This window comes from Lutra lutra, chromosome 10, assembly GCF_902655055.1.
Source record: "Lutra lutra chromosome 10, mLutLut1.2, whole genome shotgun sequence".
In the NCBI taxonomy this organism is placed as follows: domain Eukaryota; kingdom Metazoa; phylum Chordata; class Mammalia; order Carnivora; family Mustelidae; genus Lutra; species Lutra lutra.
In genome coordinates, this window is record NC_062287.1 from 45,068,502 (window position 1) to 45,084,776 (window position 16,275).

At 38.5% G+C, this 16,275-nt stretch overlaps 1 protein-coding gene and 1 long non-coding RNA gene across 18 annotated transcripts in view; both read left to right on the top strand.

The window, feature by feature from the left end:
• PICALM (phosphatidylinositol binding clathrin assembly protein) overlaps positions 1–8,271 on the top strand; it is a 110,718-nt gene extending 102,447 nt beyond the window's left edge. For 16 of the 17 annotated variants that reach the window (XM_047690238.1, XM_047690236.1, XM_047690244.1 and 13 more), the window contains 2 exons: positions 6,310–6,412; positions 7,687–8,271. In XM_047690238.1, coding sequence (XP_047546194.1) covers positions 6,310–6,402 — 93 coding nt within the window. In that variant the 3' untranslated portion in view covers positions 6,403–6,412; positions 7,687–8,271. The remainder of the gene's footprint in view (positions 1–6,309; positions 6,413–7,686) is intronic. The other variant, XM_047690240.1, reaches the window with a different exon arrangement.
• A 5,183-nt stretch (positions 8,272–13,454) lies between these two features.
• The window catches only part of LOC125078381 (uncharacterized), a 37,804-nt gene continuing 34,983 nt past the window's right edge, over positions 13,455–16,275 (top strand). Inside the window, exon 1 of the long non-coding RNA XR_007120878.1 lies at positions 13,455–13,692. This is a non-coding gene — a long non-coding RNA (uncharacterized LOC125078381). The remainder of the gene's footprint in view (positions 13,693–16,275) is intronic.

A 16,275-nucleotide genomic window follows, 5' to 3' on the forward strand; every position in this document is an offset into this window, starting at 1 on the left:
AGCAGAGAGCCTGATGCGGGGATCAATCCCAGGACCCTGAGACCATGACCTGAGCCGAAAGCAGAGGCTTAAACCCACTGAGCCACCCAGGCACCCCTCATCTGCTGACTTTTAATGTTAATAAGACAACCTAGAGAATAAGGCCTTTTTACTGTTTCTTTCCTAAGGACATTCTTTCTAAAAGAGATCTAATTTCTTGTCTTAAACAAAACCAGAACATACTCTTAAAATCTTGAATGACTGTAAAAGTTCTACCTTCGTGATGACCATAACTGAGCATATACAGCACTGTGTGGATAGAAAATACAGGGGTATATTGACTGTCTAACATATACTAGAGGAGTCCCTTTTTTTAAAAATTAAAATTAAAATTTTATTTATTTGACAGACAGAGATCACAAGCAGGCAGAGAAGCAGGTTGGGGGGTGGTGCTGAGCAGAGAGCCGGATCTGGGGCTCAATCCTAGTTCCCTGGGATCATGACCTGAGGTGAAGGCAGAGGCTTTAACCCACTGAGCCACCCAGGCACCCCTAGAGGAGTCCCTTTTAAAAAATTATTTCTCTGTTACACTTTAACTTTTTCCTGTATGTTAAATATAGCCATAAATTCTGGCTGAGTTGAAATTAACTGGGATAGCAGATTTTAGAGAGGAAACAAAAGCACCTGCCTTGGAGTCAGCAGATCTGCGTTAGAGTCTACTGTTAGTGTCATGGGGCTGCCCATAGCAAGGTATACCACAAATTTGATGGCTTAAATCAGAAATACATTTTCTCACAGTTCAGGAGGTAGAATTCTGAAAACGTGGCCCCAGGGCCGTTGCTTCTTCCAAATCCTCTGGAGGAAGATCTTGCCTTTCTTCTTTCCCAGAGGGAAAGAGTTAGCCCCAGTCATTATTTGGTTTGCAGCTCTAGCACTTCAATCTCTGCCTCTGTCACATCGCATTCCCCAGTGTCTGTCTTCATGTGGCATTTCCCTCTTAAAAAGACACCATCATTGTGTTAGTGTCCTTTTAATGACTTCATCTTAACTTGATTACGTCTACATAGATACTGTTACCAAATAAGGTCACATTCATAGGTCCTGGGAATTAGGACCTCCTATGTTTTTGAGAGGACAGAATTCAACAGTGTTGAGTGTCACTATAACCAAGTGTTTCAGGGCAAGTTGACTCTGTAACTTGGATGAGCCTCGGTTTCCTAATCTGTAAAATGGTAATTTTATCTTGTGTACTTTATAAATTGCTATAAGGATCAAATAAAAATATTTGAAATTGAGGAATGTGAAGGGTTTTGAGGAACTTTCTGTTTGTTTTTAGAAGAAAATTATATAAGGTTGCCTTATTTTCAGTGCTTGCCTCTATTCCCAAATTCTAATTTAATTTGTTTTGATCTAATACAGTTTATATTTCTTTCCATGCATTACAAATAATTTTGATTGTAAATAATACATACTTCATTATTTTGAAACCTTAATTATAACTCTTACGCCAACATCAGATAAATACATGGACATAGTCCATGGTGGTGACAGGGCGGCCCTCCTTAGCACGGTCTACATTAGTGCAGGAATCATCCATGTGCCCAGTAGACTGTGGACACTGTTCACAGAAACCAAGCCACATCAGTCTTCAGGACTGTATCAGCAGGACTTTAATGGCTCAACCTTTTTGGAATGTAGTGTTACCCAGAAGTATGAAACTTCAGTTTATAATAATTAAAATATTTATTTGGACCAAAGAAATAAGCTCATCTGTTTTGGGGGGAGGGGTAAACCTTTTTTGAAATGTCTAAGTCTAAAATTCTCTTCTTAGACATTTTTAGTGGAAATTGACTACATAAAACAGGTAAAAGCATGTAGCTTAAAGCTCATATGGAACACAGTTCAGAAAAAAATTTTTTTAACCAAGCTGGGGTGCCGTATTTCCAGTAAATGGCAAGCAAGGGATGTATTATAGGCACATTTAATTACTATTTTGTCTTATAATAATAGTTGACATAAACCTTTGTTTTTATACAGAGCTTGTTTTATCACCAAAAAACATTTTAATTTAACATTTAATTTAATTTTTTTTTAATTTAACAAGAGACAGGTAAATTATGTTTCTTACATCTGAGGAGCCTAAGGTTGAATATAATATGGACACAGAAGTGACTGACTGGTTGATGGCAGTAAGAACCATTATAAGAGAAACACAGCGTGTTGAGAGCACAGTGGATTCAATGACATTTGAGCTGGGCCTCTTTTACAGGAATAGATGAGCAATGATTGTAGGTGATAGGGAGGTTTGAACTAGTATTTGAGCTAATATATGTCAGGGAATGTATTGATGCTTTATGTATATTTTCATTTAATCCTCAAGACAGTCTTAAAGGGAGGTAGGAGTATTGGGTCTAGATAGTCTAAGCACCATTTATAGAAGTGCCAGATAAATTAGATTCAGTGCTATCTTTCTATAAAACTCAGCTCTGTCAACCCAGACGAAGGAAATACCCATTTTCTTCTTAAGATGTTGACTTTGCTTCTCTAACAAAGACAGAGTGAGTCTCTACAGCATTGCTATTTGCTATCCAGGCTTTTGGGTGATTTTGCGGAATTCAAATGGAAAGAAAAGATGTGCCAGGGTTGCATCTTCTCCAAGAATTTTGAGCACAGCCAGTGATACGTCAGAAGTTTATCCTTAAATATCCAATTCTTCATTCTCCTGTAAACTTTCAGTTGCACTAGTCTCACTTTGACACTGCTGTTATTTTCTTGTTCTGACCTGAAATTTTCTTTTTTTGGTGTTGAAAACAGGAAGCTAATGAAGGAGTAACCATTTTTGTTTTGATATGTGGTGTAGCAATAGAATTCTTTGTTTAAAATCTCTTTTAAGTATGTTTGACTTTTATTAAAGTTAACTTAGGATTTGTGTGCTCTGTATTATACCAATAAACACATGCTACAACCAAAAATACCTTTGCTTTTGACATAAAAGCAAAGATTTTTGGTAGCATTAGAATTTTTCTTCCCATTTCAATATTATGTTTTAAAGGTTGATTAGAGTGGAGGGGAAGGGTGGAGGAATTTCAGTGAAGAGTTACCATCAGTTACTTGTAAATCTTAGTATTTCTATTTATATACTGCTCTTCTTTGTTTCTCAATATTTTATTTTCCTATAAGATGAGGAAGGAAGAATAAGTATGTCTGTATTAGACTTAACAGTAAGAGTGACTGTTAAAAAAGCATATGCAGGGGCACCTGGGTGGCTCAGTGGGTTAAAGCCTCTGCCTTCGGCTCAGGTCATGATCCCAGTGTCCTGGGATCAAGCCCCACATAGGGCTCTCTGCTCAGCAGGGAGCCTGCTTCCTCCCTCTCTCTCTGCCTACTTGTGATCTCTGTCAAATAAATAAATAAAATCTTAAAAAAAAAAAAGGCATATCCAGTTGTGTTATAGGTCAGTTTAATTTGAACGATAGTTGTGCTAATTTTTTTTTAGATCTGTGGGAGTTGGTATGGAGAATAGTTGAAATAAATGACTAAAAGGCCATGTTTTATTTTGTTTTAAAGATTTCATTTATTTATTTATGGGAGGAAAAGCTGAAGTAGGGGGAGGGGTAGGAGGGAGAGCAGGAGAATCCTCAACAGACTCTCTGTTGAGCAGGAGCTCCGTCCTTTGACCCTGAGATCATGACCTGGGCCGAAATCAAGAGTCCGACGCTCATCCAGCTGAGCCACGCGGGTGCCCCTGGGTTTCTTTTATTTTTAAATAGGCTTCTTGCCCAGCGTGGAGCCTTAGGCCGGATCTTCAACTCACCACCCTGAGATTAAGACCTGAGTGGAGATGAAGAGTCAGACACTTAACAGACCACTCCCCCACGCCATGTTTTATTTTTTTGTGTGATGGCATATTTGAAGTAGGATTTTTTTTTTAAGAGTGCACACACACCTGGTACTAGCAGCCCTACATAGTCTCTAATTTACCATAGAATGATAAGTAAAGGAGGGTCAGCTCTTTTACTTACAGGTGACTTTTCAGACTCTTCCAGTCCCTGTTTCTCACCCACCAGGATCCTGTTGGGCCCTTCATGCTCTTTTGCTCTTCCTGCTTTCCTTGAGCAGTAATTGGGCTATTGCAGCATATATCCTTTTCTTTTTCCTTATTTTCTCTCAGAGCCGGCTACTTTATCACCAGTGCATGGTATGCCTGTGGTTTGCAGGCGCCAGGAAGAGGTGGGCACAGGTGTTTCAGGGCTGCTTCACCACCATGCCTGTAGTGCTCTGCAGTCAGCCAAACCAGTCTGGGCCATAGTTTCATGTGCTTGAGATGAGTATTGATGACGTAGAACTTATACAAGGATATTGGCTCTTGTTTTCTTATGTTTTAATTTGGCTATATATTTACAAATGTAAGCTCTAGGTTTGTGGATTATTTGAATAGAAGTATTAGTTAGAAACTGGCACTTTTTTCTCCCCAAGGAAATAGATCCTGTTTAACTTTATTTCTAAATCTGTAGGACTTCTCTCTAGCAGTATGCTCACACATTGAGAAGAGTAGAAGTGTTCCCTCCTGTTGATCATATTCTTCATGCATTTTCCTCTGGGACTGTTGGGTCTTCAGACTGCCAGCTTCATGAAAACATGTGACTTAAGACATTTTAGTCTTTAAATCTTTAGTCTTAAGTCTCTCATAGGAGACTTGAGATTTTGGATGCAATCTACCCCAATAAGGGATTTTTGATGTTTTTGTTTGAACTTCAAGTGAAAGAGAAAATTTGTTTTGGAGAGAAACCCAGTTAATCTTAGATTCCCTCCAGCTCAGAGACTGGTGATCACTTTACTTGAAGTCATTCTGCTTCTGAATGGTCATCCATGGTTGGTCTGAAGTGGGGAGGAGGAACCATCTTTCCAAACCACCTTACTTTGTCTCTACCTGGCTGTTACTTGAATCCCCAAGCCCAGTCTGCTGCTCTGTCCTCCCATTTGTAGCTGCCTATGTAAGTTCATCATCCTTTCCATTGTCTCTTCCCATTGTCTTTGATTGTTTATTTCTGAGCAAAAGGTATGGATTAGGAAAATAACTCAACCACTAAAATAACTGAAGTTGATTTACAGACCTTTAAATTGCTTTTGACATCCACACCAGCAAATTGCATGTACTTGTGTTGTAATATTTGCTGAAAGTCATTGTCTCTTCATTCTCTGTAGTGGTTTTCTTAAATCAAAAGGTAAAATTGAGATCACTTTGAACCAGCAAAGACCGATGATGAGGCTTGAAATCCATAATAGGATTTGAGTGTTGGAAATATAAATTGAAACTATTCCCCCTTAGTCAACTTTGATTTAATACACAGTTGAACATCCCTAGAAGGATAGCTCATTTAGTAATGCTTGCATGCCTCTGTGCTTGCATGTCTCTGCAGTCTTATGCTGGGGGGGGGGGGGGGGAGATAAAAAATTAAATTTTGCTCCAAACTAAAAGGATTTGTGTTTGGTTTGAAATATTCAAAGTAGGTTTGGTGAAGGAGCTACACATATGAAAATGAACCTGTTATTCTTCAGGAACTGTCTATCTTTGATGATACGTTATTGAGTTTAACAAACTCTTTTTGCCTCACCATATATTCAAATTAAATGAGAGCGCTAATTCCAAGAATCCAGCAAATGTTATCAAGTAGAAGACAATCAATGATCTTAAGTATTCCCTATTTTCAGGGCATATGTGTGTGGGCAGTTAGACTAGGTGACCTCTAACGTCACTTTTACCTCCCAGAATGTATGTTATCAGCCATAGCACGTCCAGAGAAAGAGCAAAAGACAACTCCATGTGAAAACACTGTGAGCACTGAGGACAAGACTTTCCACCTCTTAGGGAAAAGGAAGGAAAGAATATTACAGATGGATGTATTGGGTCTGAACTGAGGTCCGAGTTTGCACAGCTTTTGACAAGTAGCCTGGATACAGGAAGCCATCTTTCCTTAGTTAAAAAGAAAAAAAAATCACAGTTACGCCCTTTCTCCCCTCTTTCCCCTACCCACAATAGAAGTCTTAACTGTGGGTCAGCTTTTATCAACGTTTTTGAGTAAAAGACTTTCATTCCTTTGGAATTTCAGAAACAATTTGTTTTCTGAAAAACACATGCCATTAGATACCTTTAACTTGACATGTGATTGAAACTTTTGTTTTAATAATTCCATTTTCTACAAAGGCTGCCTCTATATTTATTAAAGATGAAAACAAAACCACTTCTTCTTTCATTACATTTTCTGCTTTCATGTTCTGTCATTCAGAGATCTTTTTTTCTTTCCCTCTCTCTGTCTTCTTTTCCCCCAGCTGTCGGCAGCATCCAGCCCCTCCAGTCACAGTCCTCACAGAGCTTCAGGAAAGGACCCTTTTGCAGAGCTCTCTTTGGAGGATTTCTTATAAATCACTTTAGGTATTGCTGCTTGTTGGGTGAGATGGGGAGTTAAATACTTAAAAAGTTTATCAAATATTAAACACAGTTCGCTCTTCTCCTTTGTTTCTTTAAAGGACACTATCTCGCTCTTCCTCTTCCTCCTCTGTTCTTTAGGTGAAGAATAAAAATAGACCTCAAAATAGGACGTAAGGACAAACAATTTTTGGAAACTGCTTTAACATAATTAGAAGGTGTGAAATCAAAGAACCATCTCATGTTTACATATAAGCATCCACTGCTCACAGCAGATGGATGGGATCAAATACCACCCTTAAGAACTGGGTGTTTGTGTCATTCTTAAAAGATGTATGGAGAACAACACAGTTCTACACGTTGGATTAGAGTTTGACTACGAGCATCTCTAGTTTGATTTTAATGTCCCTGAACATTATTTGTGAAGAATTCATTTTAACGGTTTCTTTAAAATGTTAGATTTATGTGTGCCTTTTCATTTACAATCAGTAACATTTTCCCCCAAAATAGACTTTTTTTTTTTTTTTTTGAAGTTAAGGGCATGTGAATACTTTATGCCCTTTTTGATAGAAGAATTCTATGTTTGATCCGCACTGCCTCTTTTTGCTGGAAGGTGGTGAAGTTTGTTCTTCTTGGTGCTCTAGCCCCCAGTGGAGATAGAGCTTCTAGATCTTTGAGAGTTGAGAGATCTTCTGATTTGACAAGTTTATTAGCACATCTACTTCAGTAATGTCTTTGGATGAGCAGTTTAAGGGATATCCTGAGTGAAGTATCTGAGCAAATAGTGAGGCCCTGTTGAAAACTATTCCTTCATAGATCTTTCAGATTTTTATTTATATTAGTAAAGAAGTGATTTAGTAAGCATAATATTACTCTTTCTTTAATTATTTAATTTTATGATACCATTTGGAAATGATACCAGATTGTGCTTTTCTCAGTGAGATTTTCACATGGAATGTTTGTGTTCAAGGAGAGATGTTCTCAATTTGTCAGTGAAAAATTGTTCATTCATTTTCTTTCTTCCCCAGTCTCTTGGTTTTAGTAATTAGATATATTTGGAAGTCCCTCTAATTAGGCTTCAGATATTGAGTCCTGGCATATGATGAGCTGGTATTAGGGACCTAGTTTTGTAATCAGGGTTGTGATAAACATGCAGTAAACATTTCTGGGCCAGTTGAATGGTAAAAGCCACAGAGCATTTTTTTTTTTTTTTAAATGAGAAGACCTCTTACAATGCTGTAAATGAACTTACACTCCTCTTCTTTTTTTTTTTCTTCCAGATACAGTTTATGTAACTAGATGGAAGAGAATGGAATTATTCCAAAAAGACAAGTGCTCAAGCAGCAAATACTTATTTCCAGCAAAATCCAAACTGCTGTCTCTTAAACTCTCTTCTTCCATTAGAATGCTACAGTAACCCAGTGAAGGCCCATGAAGGAAATTGGGACTAGTCTATAGAACATATCAATACAGTTTATAAAGCCAAGAATTGCCATGATTTCAGACTAAGATCTGTCTTTTTGGTGACTAACTTTTCAGTTCTTTCAACTTTTATTAATACCCATAATCAGTAACCTACCAAGAAAAGCCCTTATTTGGAAAGTGTGAAATTTGTAGTTGGAAAAGCTGCCTGGAGAGAAGAGCTGTGTCCTTTACTGTAATGCAACAGAACTCTTTTGGGGGGTATCAAAATCATAATTCTTAATTATGCAGTATCTTTCTTTTCTCCAGTCCTCACAGATACAGGAACAGTAACTAAAATTAACTTTTCTTTTAAAAAAATTATATATTCAGTTTGCAGTAGACATTCCTTAAGTATTTGTATTTATTTATGATTATCAATTTACATAACATTAATATTGTATCAGACCTCCTTATGAAAATGAGTATGGATGTACACAGTATGTTTGATTTTTATCCATAAAAGTGAATCTGATTCAGAATGCTTTTCAGCTGACATACAGAGCACTAAATATTTTAAGGCAAGTCCATAGGTCTGAGTCGCTTAAGAATTCTCAGTCTTTATGGGATTTAGGGAAGCATTATAAATGCATTAATCCTTATAGTCAATTCTGTGCCTAGGATTTTGCAAGGGAACAGTTCGCTGACTAGGAAAAGCACTACATTTTAAATTCAGCATTAGTGCATTGGGAAGGAACTTTACTGCTTTGTGCTTGGCATGTCATTATTTTCCATTTGACATTAGGGCCTTTCCAAAATGAATGTGAGGAATTGCTTTCACTTCAAGACTTTCCTTCTTTTCAGTAAAACTCTAGGAGGTGTTAAGGGGGGAGGGGAGGGGACAAAATCCTTGAAACCTTTTATTTGGCTCATGCCATGTTATGATCATGTACCTTTTAAATAAGGGGAAATAGTATCTTTAAAGTTAATGTCTAGCCAAGAGTTTAGTTAACGAAGAATTAAACTGCACTGTTGATCGGTGCTTTGTGTAAATACATCTTAACGTTTTGGTTGAGAGGGGCCTTAAGAAGGACAGTTCGTTGTAGGAAAGCAATTCTGTACATGAGTTTAAGCATACTTGTTGCATTGTCTCTGCAGATTCTATTTTTGTTTACAATATTAAAATGTATGTTAGCAAAAATGGGTGGATTTTCAAATAAAATGCAGCTTCCACAAAACTTTTTGTTATGGTATTCTGGTCTGAGGTGCATTGTTTTGTTTTGTTTTGTTTTGTTTTGCTTTCTGCGTTTTCTTTATCATCAGTATCAATTTTTTTGCTAGTAAAAATATATCCAGGTGATTATATTTGCTGACTTAATAAAATGTAAATTTTATTTGTTTTAACTTAATTTCCTAAAAGATTTATCTTTGTACCTTTTGTTTTCCCTCTAGACCCTTATTGATAAACTAAACCACTTATTAAAATAGTTGATTTTTGTGTTTTGATCAGAGGTCTTCAGTCAGGTAAGTGTAAAGGGAGAAAATGGTTGTGTTTGGCACATTGATGCGTGTGATTATTCTGCCAGAGACACCTGAATGTATCATGTTTAATATAGACTAGTAAGTAGGATTCATCGTACATGATGGAGCGATTAAAGACTTTGCATTGATAAGTGTCTGCATAATATTTGCCATGGTTGGAAAAAAAGAACAGCTTTAGCCAATATACTTTGTTAATTTTACTAGTTCCTGAGTTCCATTAATATTAAACCATTTTCATATAAACTGGGAAATTGTACTTCTGTAGTTAACTTCCTTAACTACAGATTTGACTGTTCTCTTGTGTTTGAGTGAATCTTCTATTTCAGGTCTATGGCTTGTTCCTTTTATAATTACTTTATTATTGTTGTCGTTGTTGTTCAGGTCTCTGGCTTGTTCCTTTTATAATTACTTTTATTATTGTTGTTGTCGTTATTGTTATTTGTGTGTTTGTGAAGGTGCTTCAGAAATATTTTCATCCTATTGAAACAACTTTGGGACTTGTTTTATAGGTGTTACCCACATTTTACCCATTTTACAGATTGGAATCAGGAACTGGGAAAGCAACTTGCTCAGGTTGATAAGCTAATAGATAAAGGAGTCAGGTCTTTGGTTTCATGATCCATTGTCCTTTTTATGACCTGCTGTTTATAAACCAAAAAGGGAATTTTGTCCCTCTGCATTGTCGACTGACAAATACTTCGCTCCTGTGTGGTCTTCTTCTATGAAGCACATTTTTTGCTTCTTGCTCTGATGCCCATACACCATGGGCAAGGAGAAATACAAAACACATGATCATACAACTTTAGTCACAGTATAACAAGTGAGGTACATTAGCTGTTGAATGCTTAACTGTATTAGGTTGTAAACCTGTACATACCCACACCATCTTAGTACCCAGCTACCAAGCTGGCGGTGGCTACAGAGGAGTTAAGATTATTAGCTGCAGAGGGCAGCTATACTCATCACAGATTATTTTCAAAATTAGTGTAGTTTTAACCTAACATTGTCATTTAAAATTTTCTTAAAGATTGACTTTTCTTTCTTTCTTTTTAAAAAAAAATTTTTTTTTTTTTTTAAGATAGCCTTTTCTTAACCAGTGATTATGAGAGTCCATATTTAGGAAAGGCCTTATGTTAGACTAGGAAATTTTCTCCACAAATAAAACATGAGCCCTGGAAAAGAGGCCTTTATGGGATAAGTTTCTCCTTGAGCTAAAACAATTTCAAGTCTCTTCTCTTGTTCTTTATCATCAACAAACATGTTTTCAAATTCTGAGAATTCAGAGTGCTGATACAAATGCTTATTTAACACTTAGTGGAGAGAAAAACATCTCTACATTCAGGATGAGTGTGGCCCCCATGTGTTTGACAGTGGCTGGGTCACAGAGTATATGGAGAGGCCACAGCACTCAGCCAGATGAACTTATTCTTACCTTACAGAAAAGATAGCTTCACAGCTTCCATCAGTGGCTACTGCAGATAGCTTAGTTCCTTGTTCAGCCATATTTGCTACTTTCCATGGATCTGACTGGCCTGGAATTCTGCTGTCTAAATAGGCTCTGAATGGAAAGGCTGCAGTATCATCTTCCATTTTGGTGTGTCACCAATCAGAAATGTTTTCTAGGGGTGTCTGGGTGGTTCAGTCAGTTAAGCGACTTTGGCTCAGGGTCATGATCCCAGGGTCCTGGGATCCAGACCCATGTCAGGCTCCCTGCTCAGCGGAGAGCCTGCTTCTCTCTCCCTCACCACTCCCCCTGCTTGTGCTGTCTCACTCTCTTCTCTGTCAAATAAATAAATAAAATCTTTTAATTCTAAGTCCCTAGCTAGTACTTCCATATAATTTAGTGGCCAACTCAAAAGGCATAAAACAAAATCTGCACTTCTCTGATCATTTTTGTCCTGAAGTAGCATAGGAACTGAAAAGCTTTTTGTTTCTGTATAATTATGTTTTAAAGGAAACTCAAAGGGCCAGGAAGAGGCAGGTAGAGAGGGACTGCAGTAGGAGGGGAAAGATGCCAGATAAGTCCAGCAAGGACAGCTGTGCCCATTGTGTGGTGGTCAGAACATCCATTGTTAGGAGCGAATCTTTGATAACTACTGATAACAGGACTTAATTTATGGTGGACAGAATTTATATCACCTGTGGGTCCAAAGTGGAAATGAAAGAATGATCGTTCACTTCATCTTATAAAGGTTAAACTGGGGTCATACTGGCCTAAGAGATAAGAATACAATAAGATAATATGAAATGATAGAAAACACATAAAAGTCTCTGTCCCCTCTTCTGGCACAGAGCTAAGACCACACTAGGAGCATCTTTTGTTTTAATTGGTCTTGACCCCAGTTCCTGACAAAAAATTACTCATTCCTTGGAATTTCCTGTCTTTTGTTTGAATGAGGCAGCTCTTGGTGGGCTCCTGGATAGCTTCAGGATGAGAACTGGTCATCCAAGAAGCTCGCCCTTCAGCCCAACCACATCCTTCAGGATAGAGGGAGTGGAGGCAGAGATAATGATGGAACATGCCTGTGGAGGGACGAAGCTTCCATAGAAATCCCAATGTTAAGGGATCTGGAGAGCTTCCAGGTTGGTGAAAAAATTCACTTGCCAGGAGGGTGGGGCACCCCACGTTCACCGGGACAGAAGCTCCTGCACTTGGTATTCTCAGACTTAGGGATCTCCATCTGGCTGTTGTCAGTATGCATTATCATATCCTTTATAATACTGACAAGCACTTGGTGTTTCCCTGACTTCTGTGAGCCATTCAAGTAGCTCATCAAACCCCCAGGTGCCCCACTTATAGGTAGTCAGAAGTGCAGGTGACAATCTGGACTTGAAGTTGGGATCTGGGGCATTGGGGAGATGTGGGCTATCTTGAGTCCTTAAACTCTGGGGTCTGCACCAACTCTGCTTAGTGTGAAAGTTGAATTCTAGGGCACCCCGATGGTGTCCTACAATTATTTGGTGTGGACATGTCTGGTGTCAAAAAGTATTGTGAGTATGAGATTAAAGGAGAAACAAGCGTTTTTCTCATGTGTTTAATCTTAATAGCTGAGGTGTGTTCATGTGATGGAGATGGCATTTCAAAAGAGTAAAGATAAAGAGATGGACCGTTTAATAAGTGGTTTTAACTGGCACCATAAAGCTGGCGAAGGGTGACAGAATTCCCTCCAACGTATACCAGTATAAATTCCAAATGAAAGAAAGGGTGTAAATGTAAGAAATTAGATGAAAATATAGGTGACTATCTCAGTCAAATAGCAAAAGGGAAAGGATATGATAAAGACAGTTTATCAAAGAACTGATGATCAATGAAAAAAGTAAATTAAAAAAACCTAGTAATAACTAGAAGATTCAGTGGGAACAATAGAGCTTTCCAAGTGTAAGGACATTCTCAGTGCTTTTGTATGTATTTGTTCACTTAATCAAGTCTATGGAGAAGGTACATTTGCTATGTCTATTTTATAGATGAGGAAATTAAAGCCTGGAGTACTTCACTTAACTGTGTGGTTTTTATCAACTAGGTGAACTGCAATCCTGAGCATTTGGTCTGGCTATAGTCTGCGCATAACCACTTAGCTGTATGCTGGTGTAGGAGGATGCCATTTTGGGGTGTGTGTGTGTGTGTGTGTGTGTATGAGTGTGTGTATACACATGTAATCGTGTGTAATTACATATATGTAATTACGTGTGTGTGTATACACACATAAAAACAGCATAGCTGTAGGAGTGCATGGGGTTTGATTGCTAATTGAAAGCTGCGGTGACTATAACCTAGTACAGCTTTTTTGGATGGAAGTTAGCTAGAATTGTCAGAAGTCTTGAGAGTTTCTACCCCCAATCCTATTACACTTTTGGGAAATTTACCCAGGGAAATAACCTGGGGATGGGGTCTTGGCTAGGGAACTTGCCTTGAATTGTTGTACAGCACATAAGTTTAAAATCAGGAATTGCCCATATCAAAGAATAGGAAGCCAGGGTAGTAGGATGCCATACCTAGAGACCATCTGTGAAACCAAACAACCTTGTTCTTGTGGATCAGTTTACAACAGCAGACAGTAGACAACTGGAGACTCAGTACAGATCTTCATTGCTATCATTCCAGATTAAAAGCCAGTCTACACTACCAGGCTCTGTCAATTCCCAGGCCAACCAAAAGTAGGAAGAGCTGTTTTCTCCCTTGCAAGGGTTTGTCTGCTGGTGATGAGGTGGAGAAAGTTTTCCACTGACGACAGAAGGAATACTGGTCCAAGGTACATAGGAGAACAAAATTTTCTACCAGTCACCCAACAGAGAAGAGGGCTTTACATTCATCATGAGTTTTACTGTTCTAGAAGACTTAGGAGGTAAGTGAACTCTCCAGTTTCCTTGTCCTGTGTTAAGGGAAACTAGAGGACCCACAAGGTGTTTTTAGTTTCACATTTATCAAGCAGCTTCTCAGATACAGTTTCTTGATTGCAAGCCTTAACATACATGTTTCACAAAGTTTCCACACATGGTAATTTTCTCCCCAAATGGCTTTCCCTGTAAAGGGCATGGGTGATCCATCACATGGGGGATCTGTGTGTCTGACTGGCTGCAGCCCTCCCCTGCAGCCCTTGAGTGTACCTGTGTGGCTCAGTCCTCACCATGCAGTCAGGGTCTAGAACAATTCAAGCCTTTCTCACACCTCCATTCTTGAAACTTCTGCTCAGACTTTTTCTCAATAGAATTCTGGAGTTCCCTGCCCCTTGGTCTCTGTATTTTTCCCCTATTTTGCTTATTTGAGTACTCTCACTCCTGGTAGGGAAAACTAGCACCTCTCTTCATTTTTAGGGGCATTGTGAATTGGACAGCCTTTTTAGAAAATCATAAAAATGCTATTATACTTATAATTCCACTTCTGGAAATCTGAAGAGATTAATCCAAAGTGTGGGAAATAGTTTTTGTGGAAAAATACCAATCCCAAATGATTGAGATTACCAAAATTACAACCACGAAGTAAGGGGAAGTTCAATGATGAGTCCCAGAGATTATCTCCATTCCTAAGGGATAGTGAAGAGTTAATGGAGACCAGGAAACGAACAGAGCTGGATATTAACTGTTTTCAAAAAGACAGGAGATAACATGGTGGTGAGGATATGGAGAGGAAGGGAACTCTGTGTGCTGTTGTTGGGAATGTAAACTAGTATAGTCACTATGGAAAACAGAATAGAGTTTCCTCAGGAAATTAAAACTAGAGCTGTCCTTGGATCCAGCAACCCCACTTCTGGTATGTATGTATCTGCAGGTAACAAAACCATTATCTTTTTTTTTTTTTTTTTTTAAGATTTTATTTATTTATTTGACAGAGAGAGATCACAAGTAGACGGAGAGGCAGGCAGAGAGAGAGAGAGAGGGAAGCAGGCTCCCTGCTGAGCAGAGAGCCCGATGCGGGACTCGATCCCAGGACCCTGAGATCATGACCTCAGCCGAAGGCAGCGGCTTAACCCACTGAGCCACCCAGGCGCCCCACAAAACCATTATCTTGAAGTAATACCTTGCTCTCTGATGTTCACTGCAGCATTATTCACTACAGCCAAGGAATGGAAGCAACCTAAGTGTCCATTAGCAGGTGAATTGATTAAAAAATTAGTTATATATACACAGTGGAATATTACTTATTCTTAAAAAGTAAATTCTGTCATTTATGACAACAGGGATGCTAAGTGAAATAAGACAGATAAAAACAATACCGCATGGTCTCACAAGTGTATTCTAAAAAGGAAAAAGTCAAAATAATAGAAATAATAGAAAAATAATGGAAACTAGAAAATTGGTTATCAGAGGATGGAGGAAATAAGGAGCAATTAGTGAAAAAGGGCAAAGTTTAAATTAGAAGAAGAATAAGCTATGAGGATCTAATGTATAACATGGTGACTGTAGTTGATAACACTCATATAATTGAAGGTTGCTAAGAGGACTTCAGTGTTCTTCCTGCTGCCCTCAGAAAGGTAGATAAATGGGTGATGGATGTGTGTATAACTCAATGGGGGGAATCCCTTCACAAAGATTAAATATATCAAATCATCACATCCTATACTTTAGTTTTAAATTTTGCCAGTTATATCTCAAAGATGAAAGAGAAGAATGCACTAGTAACGTTAATTCCTTAGAGTAGAAGTTAAGGATGTTTAGAAAAGAGTGACAATGAGCTAAACAGCAAAATCTGCAGGAGAGAGGGTAATGCTGAGTGGTTAGAACGGGAGATGAGACCAGGTAAGTGAGGAAAGGACACAGGGAGATCCTGTGGGATAGGAACATACGCAGAGGGCAATATGCATGAGACGAGCCTGGGCTAGGAGCATACGCAGAAGGCAACATTCACGAGACTTGTCTTTGAAGAGCATTCTTCCCTTCTGAGGGCATTTCCACCACTGAGTGAAGCCCCTGCTGCTTGATGACCCAGAGCAGCACGGTGGGAGCAGTGTGGACCCTGCAGCCGTGCTGTAGGTCGAAACACAAGTTTGGACAATTTACATACTCTGCCTGTGCCTCAGCGTCTTCATCTGTAAAGTGGCCTCACGATGCCTACCTCATAGGACTGTTGTAATTAACGAATTAATAAACAGAGGCATTTAGAACATCCTGGCACATGATAAAGTTTCAGTACACTGAACTGGGATAGAGAATAGCTTGTGGTCAAGAGCCTAGACTTTTTAAGGGTAAAAATCTGCGTTTTTAAATCCTGACTCTGTCCCTTACTAGCTGGGGGACTTTGGGAAATTTATTAAATTTCCCTCTGCCTGTTTCTTGTTGGTAAAGTGAGAATAGCTGTAGACACAGGATTATAGATTATAGGGTTATAGAAGGATGGACTAGGTTAATATATGTAAAGTGCATATAATAAGCACAGTTAAGTGTTAGCTTTTGTTAGCATTACTAAAGAGGCTTCTAAAATGTCAGTCTTT